This window comes from Pygocentrus nattereri, chromosome 22 (assembly GCF_015220715.1).
Source record: "Pygocentrus nattereri isolate fPygNat1 chromosome 22, fPygNat1.pri, whole genome shotgun sequence".
Taxonomy (NCBI): domain Eukaryota; kingdom Metazoa; phylum Chordata; class Actinopteri; order Characiformes; family Serrasalmidae; genus Pygocentrus; species Pygocentrus nattereri.
Genome location: NC_051232.1, coordinates 11,682,387 through 11,701,446, shown reverse-complemented (window position 1 = coordinate 11,701,446; position 19,060 = coordinate 11,682,387). Strand labels below are relative to the sequence as shown.

At 43.2% G+C, this 19,060-nt stretch overlaps 2 protein-coding genes across 2 annotated transcripts in view; both read right to left on the bottom strand.

Annotated features, from left to right (window-relative positions):
* Positions 1–491, bottom strand: part of prss12 (serine protease 12) — a 56,911-nt gene extending 56,420 nt beyond the window's left edge. Inside the window, exon 1 of the mRNA XM_017725533.2 lies at positions 80–491. Coding sequence (XP_017581022.2) covers positions 80–431 — 352 coding nt within the window. The 5' untranslated portion in view covers positions 432–491. The remainder of the gene's footprint in view (positions 1–79) is intronic.
* A 4,714-nt stretch (positions 492–5,205) lies between these two features.
* On the bottom strand, positions 5,206–17,510 carry mettl14 (methyltransferase like 14). Its single transcript, XM_017725531.2, has 11 exons — positions 17,321–17,510; positions 16,941–17,029; positions 15,789–15,876; positions 15,629–15,706; positions 14,363–14,450; positions 13,765–13,855; positions 13,148–13,289; positions 12,885–12,977; positions 9,660–9,776; positions 7,862–8,072; positions 5,206–6,695 (listed from the first exon to the last, which is right to left on the bottom strand). Exons 1-11 carry the CDS (start codon positions 17,384–17,386, stop codon positions 6,397–6,399), a joined length of 1,362 nt encoding a protein of 453 aa, XP_017581020.1. The 5' UTR covers positions 17,387–17,510; the 3' UTR covers positions 5,206–6,396.
* Between the last annotated feature and the right edge of the window lie 1,550 nt (positions 17,511–19,060).

The window sequence follows — 19,060 nt, the reverse complement described above, 5'->3', positions numbered from 1 at the left end:
GGAGTTTCCCTTTAAGCCAGTTTAGTTGTAGTGAGTTGAGATAATCCCCCCGGGGCTGAGGGGTCTCTTTCTGCTCTACCTTGTTTGCAGTCGCAGTAGCCCCAGTCGATGCGTCCCCGTCCGTTTCTGAAGAAGCACCATGGCCGTATCCTGCCGTCCGGGTTCCGGCAGTAGTTGTGCTCTCCGAGTCCTCTGCCCGGATAGCGCGCGGACACGCCGGACACCTCGGTCCAGTTCATGCACCTCGCGCCAGACTCGGTAACGTCGATGGAGCCCCGGTAGTGTCCGGCCCTCCCTCTGCTGTGCGCGCAGTCCGCGAACGGGGGCACGAAGGAGGAGGAGGAGGAGGTGGAGGAAGAGCCGTCACGGCACAGACAGCAGCGCGAGACGGCGAGGAGGAGCAGGCACGCGGCGGAGAGAAGAGGAGTCATGCCGCTCTGAGAGGAGCTCGAGGAGGAATTCGGCTACAGCGGCCACATGCTCAGTCTCGAGCCCCTCTCTCTCTCTATTTCTCTACCTCCCTCTCTCTCTACCTCTCTCTCTTCCTCTGTCTATCTCTCTACCTCCCTCTCTCTCTCTCTCTCTCTCTACCTCTCTCTCTTCCTCTCTCTCCCTCTGTCTATCTCTCTACCTCCCTCTCTCTCTCTCTCTACCGCTCTCTCTCCCTCTGTCTATCTCTCTACCTCCCTCTCTCTCTCTCTCTCTCTACCGCTCTCTCTCCCTCTGTCTATCTCTCTACCGCTCTCTCTCCCTCTGTCTATCTCTCTACCTCTCTCTCTCTCTCTTCCTCTGTCTATCTCTCTACCTCCCTCTCTCTCTCTCTCTCTCTCTACCTCTCTCTCTTCCTCTCTCTCCCTCTGTCTATCTCTCTACCTCCCTCTCTCTCTCTCTCTACCGCTCTCTCTCCCTCTGTCTATCTCTCTACCTCCCTCTCTCTCTCTCTCTCTCTACCGCTCTCTCTCCCTCTGTCTATCTCTCTACCGCTCTCTCTCCCTCTGTCTATCTCTCTACCTCTCTCTCTCTCTCTCTCTCTCTCCCTCTTCCTTTCTCTATGTACTTGAGGAGATGAGTGAGCGAGTATGGGGGAAGCCCTCGCGTGCCTGATGATGATGATGATGGTGTTGATATGGACCGTCATCGTGAATCAGAGAGTCGGGAGTCAAGTGGTGCTGTTCGGATCTCTGCGCGGTTCTGTTCTCTCGCCTCGTTTCTGTGAAGCTTCATTTTCAAATGTCCACTTTCACTGTTTCACTACGCCTTACTAATGCGTGGCCACGACTTAGTAAGGCGAGGGAATGAGATTAGTAAGTCGTGGCCATGACTTAATCATCTCATTCCCACGCTTTACCAAGTCGTGGCCACGTATTATTTTCATTTATACAGGATGTATTTATACAATCCGGAGCGGATTCAGCGCCTCTATTATCTGTATTATTATTATAGTCAGTGCTCAGTCAGAGAGAGAGAGAATGAGAGAGAATGAGTGAGAGAGAGAGAGAGAGAGAGAGAGAGAGAGAGAGAGAGAGAGAGAGAGAGAGAGAGAGAGAGAGAGAGAGAGAGAGAGAGCGCAAGGGGAGAAAGCGGGGTGGGGGCTGCACGGTGCACAGCTCAATGCTGCCCTCTTGTGTTCGCACAGCCTGTTTCCTTTAGTACATTGTAAAGGAATCCTGGATTTCTCTAACATTTCGTACATTACTCATATTTCATACAGTACTCGCTAAATCTTTAAGCATTTACTCTCCCTTATCCAGCAGTCTCCAAATTCACAGTGGGAGCATGGCGTGAACTGGGAAAGGCGCTGATCTGCTCTAATACGCCACGGCCTCATATCAGACCTTGTAAGTCGTAAGCCACTCTTATCAGACCTCGTAAACTAAGACAATCACATCAGCCTTCATAAGCTGTCAGCTAATCATATCAGATTTACAATTTTGACAGCATTGTTGCATAATCACAAACCATAACTACACAATTCTGGAATTGTGTTTTCCTTGGACTGAAAGTATTTATAAAGTTTACAAAATTTTCATTGTCATTTTTGGGAAATTGAAATTCCAATATAAGGACACCGTCATTTCACATATTACATGTTCACTTTGCTGCTGATGTGCCTCCATACAACAGCTGCAGTTAGTCATGAGTTTGGTTTTGCACTGTACCGCAGTGCATTGCAGTAGACCTCAGGTACAGTGAGCTCTCTGTAGACTGGCCTGGGTAAACGCATGTGACCACATTCTTTGCCCCCCTTTGTTCAGAATGACTTGGCTGATTATGTCACGATGCTGAGACTCTACATTTTAACTGCTCTTGTTGAACTTACCATGACTTGCCTCTGATCCCAGATGCAGCCCATCAGCCGAGACATGCTTCATGTCCGACGTCTGCTTATAGTTTACAGCGGGAGATGCTAGGCTAACATTGCTATCAGACGCTGGTGTAGGACCGTCACCAACGTCATCTCTGTAAACACATGCCCAAAAACGTCTCTCAACCCGCTCAAAATGCACCCAGGGCTTCATTGGTTTCACACAGACAACCCCTCATTTCATAGCTTCATCAAGATGCAACTTCTAGCTAGCAGCTATGAAGCCTTAGATATGCTAAACAAACAAATGTGATGCCTGCATAGTGACGGAGGCCACAAAGCAGGGTGTTATCTGGGTGATAAAGTAGTTCCAATTTTAGCCTAAATGAAAACAGATTTTCGAAGCAAGTAAATAAAGATTTTGGCCCATATTTAAAGAGAGATGTGCTTGATGACGATCCAACACCAGCGCTTGGTAGCAATGTTAGCCTAGCATCTCCAGCTGTGAACTAGAGAAGCAGACATCAGATATATTAAACATGCCTTGGCTGATTGACTGCGTATGGGCTGAGCGAGAAATCATGAAAGTTTGATTTGTTCATTTACGCAGATGGTTGGCTTCACTTTCTGAAGACTTTAGAGCGACTGAGGGCCTTGAATACTCTGGAAAAGAGTAGCTTTCCCTTCCCACAGGAACAGCTGTGGACGCACTGGTAGCCAGAGACTTTGATGATTCGTCTGCTGGACTGGACGCAGAACACAAAGCCTGAAACACTGCAAAAAGCGAGAAAAAGAACATGACATGACTGTTCAAATGCAATAACAGTACCAAAAAAAAAAAATGGGCTGTAACGCTGTCATGGACCAGGCCTTGGAAGATGAACACCAGCTGAAGCAGGTCTTTGCTGAGTACAGTCTGACAGGATGACCATTTCTGTGAAGAGACATTGGTGGTACAATTATCAAAAAAACAGGACAAACGTGTATATTTAGCACTGACATTTACACTTCTGTTCCTTTTTCTTTAATAAATAAGTTCATAGCAATTCATAGCAGTTACTGAATAATCAATCATAAGCTCTATAACTGAACATGCCTTGGCACAGCACATCTTTCCACAAACAAGTAGGATTCCAAAACAATAAAATAGAATAAGGGAAAATTTGAAAGCATGAGGAGGAGAGGCTGAAAAGGAAAAATCTTACCTTGAGTAACCTAATTGTAGCAAATCTGAACTGCACTGCCTCTTGGATGTGGCTGGTTTAGCCTCATTATCCTGACTTGAATGCAGGATGTGGTGGAGCTGAGGAGGACTGGCATCAAGTTCTCTTGATTCAAACTCACGGAACAGATTTGGAAGCAAAAATTCAACCATAAGATTGACCAGCTCACTGGACAGTTCTACATGTTTGCTGTCACTGCCATGAGAGAACGTCAGCATTTTTTGCCTCAGGCTTCATTACAGTTGATTTGGTTTCAGAGTGATGGTGGGCTGGAGGTTAGGGAACTGGCCCTGTGGTCACCGGTTCAATCCCCAGTGCTGACAGTCCATGACTGAGGTGTCCTTGAGCAAGACACCTAACCCCCAATTGCTCCCCAGGTGCTGTGGATAGGGCGGCCCACCACACCAGGCAAGTGTGCTCACTGCCCCCTAGTGTTTGTGTGGTGTTTTTCACGGATGGGTTAAATGCAGAGATGTTGGATTAAAAAAAGGTATCACTTAACTTAATCACTTAGATGAAGAGAAGACACCCTGGGTCCCACAGATGGAAGTCAAGTCAAGGTATTGCTGGGGCTGCCCTTATGAAGCCACTTACAACATCTGACTGCTTTCTTGTTCAGAAGTCCAGGTGTGGAGACGATTCTGTGATCTGAAGTGAAGCTCCTCTCCTTCACACTGTCCAGAACAGCTGACCCCTCCAGGATTAGATTTTGCATTAGGCGGATCAGCTCATAGGAGTTACTAATATCAGCACTCAGTTACTTTGACACACTGAAAATCACACACAGTCTCACTGACTGTTGTCTTGTTCATCCTCAGAGCTGTTGGCAGATGAGACTCTTCTCTTTAACAAGGCTGCATTCTGTTATGTTCACACTGAAAGTGTTTGTCTTTGTACATTTCAGACTGACAGTATTTGTTTAGTGCAGCTAGAGGAGTTTTAAATGAGGAAATCGTCAACGGTTAAAATACGAATGTGAAAGCTCATAACGCTCAACCTGGCGTCTGTTTACAGGGAAAGTCCCACCCTTCGAGAACAAACAGCCAATCAGCTCTCTGGTTAGGCTGCGAGCAACAAAAGCCCCACCCCCTCGTTGTGGAGATCTGTCAGAACCAGAAAATCACGCTTTTTGAGCTTTATTGATCCAAACGCTGTAAACTACTTACTGTTTTTGTCAGCTTTTATCAGTGATTTCAACATTTTAAATGGTAGTTTGACCTTCAATTTTGAGTATTTTGGTCTCTTCCTAGTCAGAGAGAAACAAGAGTCTGGTCTTGTATCAGCTGGTTTATGAAGAGCCTAGCCTCTCCCTATTTCCCCTTATATCAAAAACAGGACTGCATACTGCCAGACAGCACCCACAAGTCCTAAATGAACAGCAAAAAAATTTTAAAAACCCATTTTAAAAAAAAACCCATTCCCCAAATCTTTTTAAATAAGTTTTCGAAAGATGTATTTCACTAAAACAACAAAAAAACCTAAAAGTAAGAAGTAATTGGTTTGTGTTGTTGACTTAAATGTTAAGGATGTTTGCAGTTGTGCATCATTTTAACCTTTCAGCTGGTGTGTTTGCAAATCATCAAAACGCCTGGAATTTTTCCTAGAAAAGTCCTAGAAATTGGTTTCTGAAAAAGAGTGGAAGTGCTCTAAAATGTCCAGCACAAACAACAATAAACATCCAACAACTGAAAAAGTTATTATTACAAAACAACAAAAATTCAATACAGAAAATGGCATCTCAACAACCGGCTCGAGCTCTAATACACCACCCACCTGACATTCTCATACAACCCAAACAGATAAAAAAACGTTCTATTCTAGTGTGCATTCTAATGTGGCTAACATCCAACAGAAGCTCGTGGTTACCAGTAAACATGATATAATTCACATAACAGTATTTACTGGCCATCCGCTTTCATTCATTGTTAGCCATCTTAGCATTTATGACTGAACAATTCCTTTAAGCAGGTATTGCAGTCTTTCCTATTGTCAATACATGAACCCAGTTTCAAGATGCAGTTAAACCAGTGGTTCCCAATGCTGATCCTGGAGTCCTGCTGCTCTAAAACATCCGCTTCAGCTTTAGGAGGGCTTATGTTGCATTTGTGACAAATAGGAGATGGGAAAAGCCTTCACACAACTTCACGCATTTCTGGGGTTAATTTATCACATTTTTACATTAAGTGTAGCTGGAATTTAACTAAAAAAAACGGAGATCCAAGTTGTTCTGACCGTGACAATAAGATCAAAAAGAACCGAAACCCAAGTCTGTTTAAAAAGCTTAAAAACACTCCATCGCTTCTTGATCTATTGATACCTCATGTTCAAAAACATCACATTATAGCAAACTATAAACGTAAGAGCTCTTGAGAAGCTTTTTCCATCCATCTTCCATTGGAATTACAAGTTGGATGGACATTTAAATGGATTTTCCCATTTGAAGGTCAGAAGCTTCTCAGTTTTCCTTTTTTTATAACACATCACTAGCTGATTAGTCGTATATTCAGGTGTAATTTAATTCCCAAAAAAATATTCCTTAAACCAAAGATATTCCTGAACTCGTCTGCTACCTGACATCTGGCTTAAATGAATACTCCAAACTTTTACAATCAAATCTCTATCTGCTATATCTTCAGGATACTGTCAGTTACCATGACACTAATTTTGAAGAATATGACTTCCTTAGAAAAAGACCTGAACACCTACTGGCTCTGAACACACTTATAACAGAAGCCGATGGGCAGATGCTGAAATAGCAAGCTCAGCATTAGGAACCACTGATTTACAACTTGCTAATCAAGTATAAAAATAATCTCACTGTGTAATATTAGTGATGTCGGTATGATTTTCAAAGCAAAGGCGTACGAATTATCTTGGAGGAAACCCCCGATGGGGCCCTCCACGGCCCCTGAAGCCACCCCGGTCTCCGCGGAAGTTGGGGCGATTTCTCTCCCGACCTCGATCACCCCTCCCCACCACCGCCCCGCCTCGGCCTCCTCGCGGTGCTCCCCTTCCCCCTTCCGGTTTGACTTTAGGGGGCGGGGACTTGGGGCGGAGCCTCTCGATGTCCTCGGTGCAGCCGGACAGGTGAGAGGTGGCGAAGTGGGCAGAGTAAGCTTCAGCGTTGAAGTTACTGTTGGTCAGCGTGGGACCCACGGTCAGCCAGCCTGAGCAGTCACAAAGAGGAGAAATATTTAGTTAAGCCTATTAACAGAGTTATTATATTGATTTATACTTTTATTTTGTCTTAAGAAATTCTGAGCACGATTGCAGTTATATTATTATAAGGGCTGCAAAATGATTCAAACGTTTAAATCATGATGTTAGTTTGTGTAGTTCATCGTGAGGAGTCATGTTTCTCTTATCTGCTGAACGCCGATCCAAAATAAAATACATTTTCAATGTGGAATATGAGCGGACAAAATGTGCTTCTAATCCATGTATTGCCTTCAATAATTCAATAACCATTTTAATTATCTGCGATGGACTGGCGAACTGTCCAGCGTGTATCCTGCCTTCCGCCCGAAGACTGGTGGGATAGGCTCCAGCATCCCCCCGCGACCCTGACGGAGAAGCGTCTTAGAAAATGGATGGATGGATGGATGGATGGATTTTAATTATTAATCATCTTAATAACTAATTAATTAAATAATACTTATTTTCATTGTGTGAATGCAAAGTTCACATGTGCATCACATGATTTCCACAGAGTGAACACAGTTCACAACAGTTTCTGTAATCAAAAATAATTGTATGTGAAAATTTTGGGTGAAATTCTGGACAAATTACACATTCAGTTGGATTTTTGAAAAGAACACTACCTCTGCAGCAAACTGTTACCATTTGCTGTAAGCCTTAATACAGTTACTTTATATCTGACTACCATTTAGAAAAATAATAATTAGAAAATGAAATAGTAACTGTAGAATGTGAAAATGTTCAGACTCCCCATGAAACTGATATTTTAACTGATTAGTTAGGCAGGTCAGGAATGGATGACTCATTGGATTGGAACTGTTTGGCAGCTGGTGGCAAAGGAATCACTGCATGAGCAGATGGAAGGACGGATTACATTTTTTGAATATTTTTAAATTGAATACAAGTTCAATACAAAGTAATGGTGCATTAATATTTTCCAAAGAATGTTATTTTTTTATACTTTGTTGTACAGGTTGTGTGTACTTTTTCCACTTCAAACAAACCAATCAATAAAATAGGTTTTTTGGCAGGGGCTTCCAAACTTTGGCATACAACACAGAGTGAATGGTTCCAAATCCTCTGCAATTGTAGCCTCTTGTTCTTGGCTTTACATCTCTTTGTGTGAGGTTCAAACCTGGGCGGATGGTGCTGTCTCGGCCAAACAGGTGCAGGCGGCGGCGGCCCAGGCAGAAGTGTTCTATGATGTGGAAGATTTCCACAGGTTTCTCTATGTTTCCCATCTCCGGCTCCTCTGTGATGATCAGGTCAATGTCCACATTAGCATGGATAAAGTCACCATCAGTGCTGCGCCGAACTGTCCCCTTAATGCCCATCAGACAGTGCTCCTGAAACACACACACACACACACACACACACACACACACACACACACACAGGTGTAAAGCAACAGTTCATAAATAACTATAAAGAAAAAAGAAATAATGCTTTTTATCAATTTACTTTCCACTCATTCTGACTCGATTTCTATCTACATGTCTCCCAATTGTGCAATCAGTCGGCAGGGTAATGGCTGGTGGGCACTTCCTCCACAACATGTATAGTCAACCAACTGCATCTTTCAAATCTGTAGCTCACATAAGGTCAATGAATTTAGACCATAAAAGTCATCCATCGTCTGGAATGACTGCAATCAGGGAATTTCTTCAACTGGAACCATTTTGAGTAATAGTTCTCAATTTTTGTCAACAGGTAATAGTGATTGCAGTATTAATGACCAGCTATACAACAACATGCACTATATGGCCAGAAGTATGCAGACACTTAAATGAGCTTGTTGGACATCTCATCCCAAAACCATGGGCATTAATATGGAGTTGGTCCACCTTTTGCAGCTATAGCAGTGTTCAAACAAGGCTTTCCACAAGATTTTGGAGCACGTCTGTGGGAATTTGTGTTCGTACAGTCAAAGAAGCACTTGCCAGATCAAGCACTGAAGCTGGATGAGAAGGCCTGGCTCACAATCAACATTTCGATTCATCCCAATCATGTTTAGTGGGGTTGAAGTCAAACTCTGGAGACCAGTCAAGTTCTTCCATGCCAAACTTGCTCATCATCTTTAATGGACCTTGCTTTGTGCATTTGCTTTGTGTACAACTGTGTAGTAAATGATGCAACATCTAGCTACTCGCTACACAGTGGTCCTGCTCAGAGACTGTACGGTCTACCGCTTCGTGACGGAGCTATTATTGCTACTCAATGTTTGCATTTCACAATAATAGCACTTACAGTTGACAGAGGCAGATCTAGCAAGGCAAAAGCTTCACAAACTGACTTGTGGCAAAAGTTATGAAAGAGCCATGTTTAAAGTCAATAAGCTCTTCAGTACGACCCATTCTACTGCTAATGTGCATCTAGGAAGACTGTTAGCAATGAATATGGCTGAAACACCTGAACTCAATAATTAGGTTGTCCACATACACAGTGACTGTACATAACTTTACACATGACTTTTATATTATTCAATATGTGATCAGGAGGGTGCAGAGATATTTATGTTTCCAGGTGGAAGAAAGCACTCTCTCATGAAGTGAAAATAAAGTTAAAAACCTCTGCAAAAAGGGCAAAAGGGTCACCATGAACACACTGTTTCAGAATATGACTTAAGGTACATAAAGCCACACAAAGACAAAAAATACTCTATAGTCTCAGAGGCAAATACTAGCTATGCTACTCAGTCATTAGCACTGATAGAAAGCTAAACCATTTCTTTATAGAGGAAGCTTTCCTGTAGTGGAAAATATTATATATATATACATATATATATATACACACACACACACACACACACACACACACACACACACACACACACACACACACACACAGAACATTGTCTCAGACAGGACGCAGAATAGATGTTTTTAATGGATTTCATTCTGTCTTAAACGATCTGGTAGAGCTTGGTCTCTCACCTTGGTCCTCTGGAAAACTGCTTTGGGGTCCAGTGTTTTGGTCTTGCCAGGGTTGTTCTTGTTGGTTTTGATCCAGCAGATATCTTCACATCTCCTAAAACCCCACTTCCTTAAACACTGAGAGAGAAACCACACAAGGCTTTAATGATTTAAAACACATTATGAAAAGGCTTCAAATTTTGCACATGCATTAGTTGTCCACTCTCGTATAAACAAGTTACCATATTGTGTAGAAAAATAATAAAACTATTTATTTCACAAATGAAGGGACATCCAGTTACTGAGGATTTGGAAAAATTCTGAGTCGTTTCCCTTTTATTTTTGTATAAACAAAGATTTGGAGTCTAATTTGACTTTGGAGAATATTATTAATTGGCTATCATTTTTCATCAACAGCTATAACACTAGGTCTGTCCAGGGATACTGGACGTTGTTTTAAATAGGAATTCACAGATTTTTTAAAAATGTGTCCGTCATCAGATTAGATGTATTAAGTATCAACAAATAGGAGGGAAGAAAGCTAAATCAGTCAATCTGGCCATTTTAGGCCTTTACTTTCATATCTGCATACAACTAAGAAAATGTCAAACTATTAATTCACAATTTTTATGGATTATTCTACCAAAGTGATATCACTTATATAAGAGTTCAAAACACATTTGGACTTTTAACTGACGGCATTTTTTTAATAGTATTTTTAATGTAAAAATTAAACACATGATACATATAAATATCTTTCCACTTCACTTTGAAAGAAGTCAAAAAGATCTTTAAAAAATGCATTATTTTCACAAACTGAGGTTTAGAGGTTAGGTTTTGGGGCAGACACATCCAAACAAATCAAGCATGTCAAACTGGGGACCTTCTAGGTGAAAGTGCTATGGAGAGTGCATTTACCCTCATCTAATGCTCTGAATTCAGTTCATTAACCATCTTTACCTCCTAATTAGCTGACGAGCTGAATCAGGCGTGTTTAATGAGGCAAAGTGCTGATGTCTGCAACGGGAGTGAACACAAAAGTGCCCTATAAATGGTGATTTTGTGTATATTTAGCTTATTACTCTCTCAATTAATGTCTTGGGTTTAAATAGATCATATATTCTTGTAAATATATAATGTTTAAATACTTAATTGTTTTTTCTTACCATGGGACTGCAGTTTGAACTTATTCAGCAGAATTGTCTGTATATAATATTTAGAAGGCAATTAAACATGACCAAAAACTCCATGATCGTGACGGGCCTATTCAGAAATATACAACCATCCACAATAGGGAACACCTCGAGTCTTGCTTTGGTCATCCTCTCCCAGCGATGGGTCACTAACAAGAGCAGAAAAAACCCAACAGGTGCAGAGCTCATACACCCATGAACTAGTCATGTGTCTCCAATGTAAACAGACAATGTACGCTCACCTTCAAAAGGCAAAGCTAATCTTTAAACCCTCAGGCTTATAAAGGCTTTCACACAGTAGAAACGTTAACAGGTCAGATGAAATGATTATACTGGGTATTCGCATGACAGCAAGCCCATAAGCTTCAGAGCATCAGCCACAGAGACAGACAGAGGCTTCAAAGAGCAGCCTGACTACAGAACAAACAACCGGTATAGAAAACACACACAGCAATTACTGACTATTGTTTCTGGAGGCCAGGAGAATGTGAATGTTGTCGGTCTTCAAATTCTACGGGATTATGAGCTTGCAAGTCACGGATTAGGTTTCTTATTTGGGAAATAACTGTATTATTTTCTGTTTTACAAGTAAAAAAGTTTCAAGGAGAGACTGAAACAAAAAGAATTTACTTTATAAATATCATCATCATCATATCATATATAAATATCATCATTATCATCATCATAAGAAAACCACTATTAAAAACACCAACTGTCCTGTGTTCTACATTGTCCAAACATTTCATAACCCCTAGAATCCTAGGCTTATTATACAGTTTATATCTAGTAGCTACTATGAATTACTAAGTGACCAACTAATATAAAATGAATGTGTAAGTTGTGTTACAGGAGTCTTTTAGAGTTTAAGACAGTGATGAACAGACGAGTGCAAGTGGTCCAAAACTACTTTAGAAATCTTGTTAAATTGGCATATGTTAAACTATTTTCTCCATCCACTATAAAGTATGACATTGTGTTGATTTTTGAAGCAAACTATGTAAAAAGGTATTTTAAAAAAGCAGTTTTATGCAAATGTTAATTCACAGGTGCAGTCTTTCCATTCCTGTCTGAAGAATTTCCAACCACTCTCCCGTGCAGAACACCAGGAGGACTGTGATGGACATTCTAAAAGCTTCAGCTCCTTTTCAGCTTCAGTTTCTTGACTTACATGTTCATTTTTCATTTGCTGATATAAATGTCTTTTGCATACTTCAGACTTTTGTGATGAGGTCATGAGTAAGTGTTCACACTTACACCACCTCTCCTGTGTCAGCTAAACCTTTTTGCCAGTCCTTTGCTGTCATATGGGGGTTGTACTTTGCCTTTCTGGTCAACACATAAGCATTTCTTAAGAGTTTTAAGCAGATCCAAAAGTTTTCCTAAGCATCAGTTAGCTTAATTTTCAGATCATCAGGCAGCTGCTTAGAGTAGCTCATGGTTGTTGAGCGTTACCACCAGGTTTGCAGAGAATTAATCATGCTCTGGCTTTGGCATCAGCTGACGATGCTTGACCTGCCTAACTGGTCCTATTAAGTCAATTAAGGCCTAACGAGTTTATTACGTCCTGAGACTTTACAAGTGAAAGGGTGTCCAAACCTTTGCATGTGGCACAAATACTATTTTAAAGTAACCAAATATGAAGTAACTGTGCACCAACATTGGCATTTTAAATAATTTGCTGCATCAAAATGTGTATGAAATTGGGCAAGGAGTGTCCAAACATCTGCATATAAGCAAATAGCCAATAACTAATAGTTAGTTCCACTTCTTTAAAACGAGCTTTTAAAAGTTTTAATTGAGGTACTTCACTTAAGATGAACATTATGCTCAAACTACAGAAACACTCCATGACCCCACAGAAAGAGGTACAGAGGTAACAAACCGACCGTCAAGGTATGACTGAATGTGTGTCCTTAACATTTGTTCATTGTGAGTGGAAACTTGGATTGCATAATGACTCTGAACTAAAATTTGGATTTTATGATAATTTTATCTGACACCTTTATGCAAATAAAGTATTTAAAGTATTAAAAGACTTTAAAAGTCTGCATACCATCCTGCCAAGATCCAGCCCCTCTCCTGAGCCGCACCAAAGGAAGACGAAAGAGCGCAGAGCTGAGATCTCATCAATTTCCAGCTTCATAATCTAGAGAGAGAGAGAGAGAGACAGACAGAGAGACAGACAGAGAGACAGACAGAGAGACAGACAGAGAGACAGACAGAGAGACAGACAGAGAGAGCTGATTGCTTCTTATTTCAAGAGCAGGGGTAAGCTGAGACTGGATTAGAAAATGGGATGATGAGTGCTGGACTCACGTCGTCCCAGGTCCAGAAGCGTTCACTGGCGATGATGCCGGACTCTCTGTAGTACTCTTCTAACGGAGGCTCCAGCAGGATCACGTCAAACTTGCACTTCAAATCCCTCAGATCAAACGTATCTAGATCAGCCTGTAGATACCTGATACACAACACACACACATTCACAAACGAGTGTGTCAAAGGAATAGTTTCTCTTACCCCAAATATCCAGCCAAGACCTGCTGGGTGTCTGAAGTCTGGGTGTGATTCGAGTGAGTTGTGAGTTGAGAAGTTTGGGGGATGTATTTACAGTATTTAGCTCCAGTGCTAAACTAAAGAAACAAAATTTGAGACCAACCATGTCCTGGTAATGTTTTATTTATGTATTTATTTATTTTATTTATTTATAGCACAGGCTGTGTCTGTTTTCTTTGGGAGCTATTAGGTATGGATAGCTAGTTAAATGTGATGCCAAATCAGCCCGTTTAGGCACTACAGAGTTCTGTTTTAATACAATTTAAATAGCTTTCAATGTAAACAATTAAATTGTTAATAATTATTTAAATAGTAATTATTAGTCAGCTAGAATTATACGATTGTGACAGGCCTATGTTATAAGTACATGTTGCGCTTACATTGGCGGCGTGTTGGTAGCAGAGATGAGCTCGTCTTTGAGCCGGATGAGCTCTCGCAGTTTGGGATACTCCTCGAACCTGTCAGCCAAGCCTTCAACACAGCACAGAAAAAAAAAGCACAGGTCAGCTTCAGTGAGGAGAAGGAGAGAAGCAACAGGGCCTTATGAAGGTTATATTGAGTCCTGATCATTTAACACTGATGTACATTGGAATAAAGTAAACAAATAAAATCAATCAAAAGTCACACACTGTATGTCTCCACTAGCTTTGCTTACGGCTAGGCCAAGTGAACTAAGCATAAGCTGCAGGTCACAGGTAGTCTGTGGTTGCATGCATTATGTTTATAATTTTAGGCTTCCTGGTTAACAATTAACTGCCGACTAATGACAGCTGGTTATCTGTCCTAATTCGCATCCTTAATACCAATTACAAAGTGGATAAGACCCCATCTGCAGAATCATACTTTCCACTTTATATGGATATTTTTGCACATTTTGCTTTCAAACTCGTCCTCGCGGAGCTCTCTGGTGGATGAGGCCTCCAAGCTGCACTCCCTGAAGTCCATTCAGTTGAGGAAAGGGAGGAAACAGAGACTCACCCACGTCTCTGATGAAGTTCTGTGGCCGATGGCCAGTGTCCACAAAATGCTGGCAGTAGTCATTATGAGGGTTGAGACTCTGTGTGCCCTGGACAACACAAAGAGATAAAACATAACACCAGAACGGCTTTGGAGGAACAAATGCTGAACAGGTATGATCATTTTTTTCCAGTTTCCAGATCCAAAAACAGCCCGAACATTTCACACAAGAGCTTTATGAGACCATAAAAGCTTCCTGAACAAGAGTTACTGTACATGTAGTCCCCCCCTTGAGGAAGGTGATGAGTGTTCTCTCTCTCGCTTAGTTATGAGCAATATATCTTCTGTCCTAGTAATCTGGTATAGGTAACCTGACAATGCCTTTCAATTTTAGGAAGACTGACTGATAGCAAGCATTTTATCAACGTTACATATTGTTCCATCACACAAAACAGTGCTCTTCCTGTTATTGAGCAGTTTTTTTTCCTTTATTGTGGTCCTAATACTTGGTATCCTGAATGGGACAGTGTCGGTTAACTGCAGTTTATAGTAATATGTTGCTATATTATAGTAAAATAGTAATATGTTTTTTGTCTGGCTAACATTTACAATACTGTACATTTAATATTTACTGTAAACTCAAATATCACTGCATATATTAAAATGTCAGCATGACATTAAGACATTTTATGAAGCACTACTATCCATGTAAAACAAATGATAAAAATGACAAGAAAATAAAGTATATACAGTATCACACAAAAGCGACTACACCCCTCACATTTCTGCAAATATTTTATATCTTTTCATGGGACAATAGAAATGAATCTTGGACATAACTTAAAGTAGTCAGTGTACAGCAGTATAGTCCTCCTGAAAATAACTCAACACACAGCCATTAATGTCTAAATAGCTGGCAACACAAGTGAGTTCGCCTCACAGTGAACATGTCCAAATTGTGCCCAACTGTGTTGTCCTTCCCTGGTGTCAAATTTCACCGGAATTCAGAATTATTTTTAAATATGTGCTCAACCTAGAAATGTGACTGGAGAAACTCCTTGCACACTATTCTACAGATAATAAAACAATACACAAAGCTTTTTGGGAGATGTTTTCATTTGAAAATAGAATTGTTTAACCTAAAAAGACATGTAAAAATGATTAAGGCTAATAACAATCCAACAATTTACCGATGCACTTTCATGTGGGTATAAATTAATAGAAGATAAACCTCCATTTTATGCATACGACAAAATTGAGTCTCAGTGTTGACCAGCATGCTCCCACCTTTAGGAAAGTGCTGGAGTCCTTGTAGACCTCTTCATACGGGCCACTCTCCTCCTGCTGCTGAGGCTCCACATCCTCCTGAGGCACATCTACAATTAGCTTCTTACCTTCAAACACAATTACCACTAAAAATCAATCCGATCTGATCAGTATTACTCACTCGGTGTTCCTCCAGATCCTCCTCGGTGTCTTCGCCTTCATTCTGGCATTTTCTTTTTGAACTGGGAGTTGTCGTGTCAAACGATGCTCTGCAGAGAACAATAAGCAGAATGACTGGAGCCGGTTTACAGTTTCTCATGCAACACAAGTAACACCAACACTGTCCAAAACTCTGTGGGTGTCTAAAGTGGTCCAAAAATATTATCTGGACAACAGCAGTCCTGTCGTCAGAAGCTGACCAAGGATGAACGGAGTGGGGTGCTTAAAAAATGTGGATCAACAGATGGACTATGGTGCATAAGTGTATACAGAGACATGAGAAGGGAAAAAGAACTGAACATCTGAGCAGAGAAGCGCAACAGCAGAGGCTTGGAAACTGTTCCTCAGGCGACTGAATGTCAGTTCAGAGCAGTCATCCTTCACCATATTCTCCAGAATTGGGCGAGTACATGTGTTTTGGCGCAGTTTGGGTCCAGCTGTTCCCTCAGAAGGAGCGGTCACTGGAAATCAAAGTTATCTTGACTGATCACCTTTAGGCTGTGATGAAACATTTATATCCTGATGTCCGTGGTCCCCCTCACAGTTCACGAGGGGTGTCTGAATGGTCTGAAGTGTATGAATACGACATAAATCATATGCTATGGCCTTTACAGTTCAAAGATCTCAACCCAACCTCAACTGAACACCTACAGGGGACGGCAGACCAACAATTTAAAGAGCACTCCCCACCACCATCACCAAAATATTCAGAAGTCCCTCTAGAACATCTTTGTTTATGTGTGGAAGAGATGAAACATCATTTCAACAAGGCTCACTGAGGCAGTTCTGGTAATTCAAGGTGGCCCAACACCTGACCAAGACTCTACGCCCTGACTTTGCCATTAATTCATCACCCCTCTGTATGTAGTGGAATTCAGGTGCTTCTAACTGAGTGGACTGGACAAAACCCCACGCTTCAGAACGTAGAACCATCTTGAAAACGGTTCTGTAAAGCACCAAAAGGGTTTTGATTGTATTGTTATGAAGAACTCTTTTTGGTGCTGTCTGAAGAACTGATTAAGCATGAAATGGTTCTATATGTAACACAGTTCTAGACAGAACAATTCCTTTTACTAAAGAACCCCTAAAGAACCTTCTTTTAAGTGTTTAGTACCTGCAGGTCTCTCTGGTCTCCTCGATCTCTTTCTGCTCCTCTTTGCTGTTGAGAACAGCGCCGATCGCATCTGCACTTTCAGCCCCGAGCTGGAAAGAGAAGAGCAGCCGTGCTGAGAGTGAGAGGGGCAGAGCGGAGTCAGAGCTCCTCACTGAGGCAGTAAACACAGAACCTCTGCAACAGGAACCTTAACGCTCCTCTCACTTTCAGCCCCAAGCTAGACAGAGAAGAGCAGCCGTGCTGAGAGTGAGAGGAGCAGAGCGAGTCAGAGCACCTCACTGAGTCAGAGGTCGTCACTGAGGCAGAGCTCCTCACTGAGGCAGTAAACACAGAACCTCTGCAGCAGGAACCTTAACGCTCCTCTCACTTTCAGCCCTCACCTGCTGAGCGAGCAGCTGCCGCCGCAGCTTCTGCCTCTCCCGGATCTCCTGCAGGCGACTGTTCATTGTGCGGCTGACCGAGAGACTAAAACGAGCGCAGCTCCGCTTTAAGTCGAGAAAACGAGAAACGCGCGCATTCAAACCCAACACGGCGCTGTCGCATGCGTTATACGACACTGTGCGTAGTCGCGTGATGACGCAATCAGACCGCGCGCCACTACAGTGGGTGAGTCTCAAACGGAGAAAGCGCTCCCTGCTCCCTGCTCCCTCTCCTGCTCCCTGCTCCCTCTCCTGCTCCCGCTCCGTCTCCCACTCCCTCTCCTGCTCCCTGCTCCCTCTCCTGCTCCCGCTCCGTCTCCCACTCCCTCTCCTGCTCCCTGCTCCGTTTCCCACTCCCTCTCCTGCTCCCGCTCCGTCTCCCTCTCCTGCTCCCTCTCCTGCTCCCGCTCCGTCTCCCACTCCCTCTCCTGCTCCCGCTCCCTCTCCATCTCCTGCTCCCGCTCCGTCTCCCACTCCCTCTCCTCCTCCCGTTCCCTGCTCCCTCTCCTGCTCCCGTTCCCTGCTCCCTCTCCTGCTCCAGCTCCGTCTCCCGCTCCCTCTCCTGCTCCGTCTCCCGCTCCCTGCTCCCTCTCCTCCTCCCGTTCCCTGCTCCCTCTCCTGCTCCCGCTCCGTCTCCCACTCCCTCTCCTGCTCCCTGCTCCATCTCCCACTCCCTCTCCTGCTCCCGCTCCGTCTCCCTCTCCTGCTCCCTCTCCTGCTCCCGCCCCGTCTCCCACTCCCTCTCCTGCTCCCGCTCCGTCTCCCTCTCCTGCTCCCGCTCCGTCTCCCACTCCCTCTCCTCCTCCCGTTCCCTGCTCCCTCTCCTGCTCCCGTTCCCTGCTCCCTCTCCTGCTCCAGCTCCGTCTCCCTCTCCTGCTCCCGTTCCCGCTCCGTCTCCCACTCCCTCTCCTCCTCCCGTTCCCTGCTCCCTCTCCTGCTCCCGTTCCCTGCTCCCTCTCCTGCTCCAGCTCCGTCTCCCGCTCCCTCTCCTGCTCCCTCTCCGTCTCCCACTCCCTCTCCCGCTTCCTGCTCCCTCTCCTCCTCCCGTTCCCTGCTCCCTCTCCTGCTCCCGTTCCCTGCTCCCTCTCCTGCTCCAGCTCCGTCTCCCCCTCCCTCTCCTGCTCCGTCTCCCACTCCCGCTCCCTGCTCCCTCTCCTCCTCCCGTTCCCTGCTCCCTCTCCTGCTCCCGTTCCCTGCTCCCTCTCCTGCTCCAGCTCCGTCTCCCGCTCCCTCTCCTGCTCCCTCTCCTGCCCCCGCTCCCTCTCCCTCCACTGCTCCCTCTCCTGCTCCCACGCCTGCTCGCTGTTTTCAAGTTTGGTGGTTTGACGGGCCTACCAGCGTGACCAAGAATGTATCTTGACATATAAGAGGCAGATTGTTTAAGAGTTCATATCATGGAATTATTTTTAAATAAAAGAGTTTGATATAATATATACAAACATATTATACATAATATAATATACAATATTGTAATATAAAACATATATTAAGTGTAATATAGTGTAATATATAAACACAGTGGTGCCAGTCCATCCTCTCCATACACGGAATCTAGGCTGCAAAAACAGCCAGCTTTGAATTCACATTTTTATGTCCTGAAAACCAACTAATTTCCATTTATCCACCTGTCCACCTACAGCACTTTAGCTCCGCCCACTCACACTGAAGTTATAAGGAGTGTTTCAGCCTGGATGCTTATTA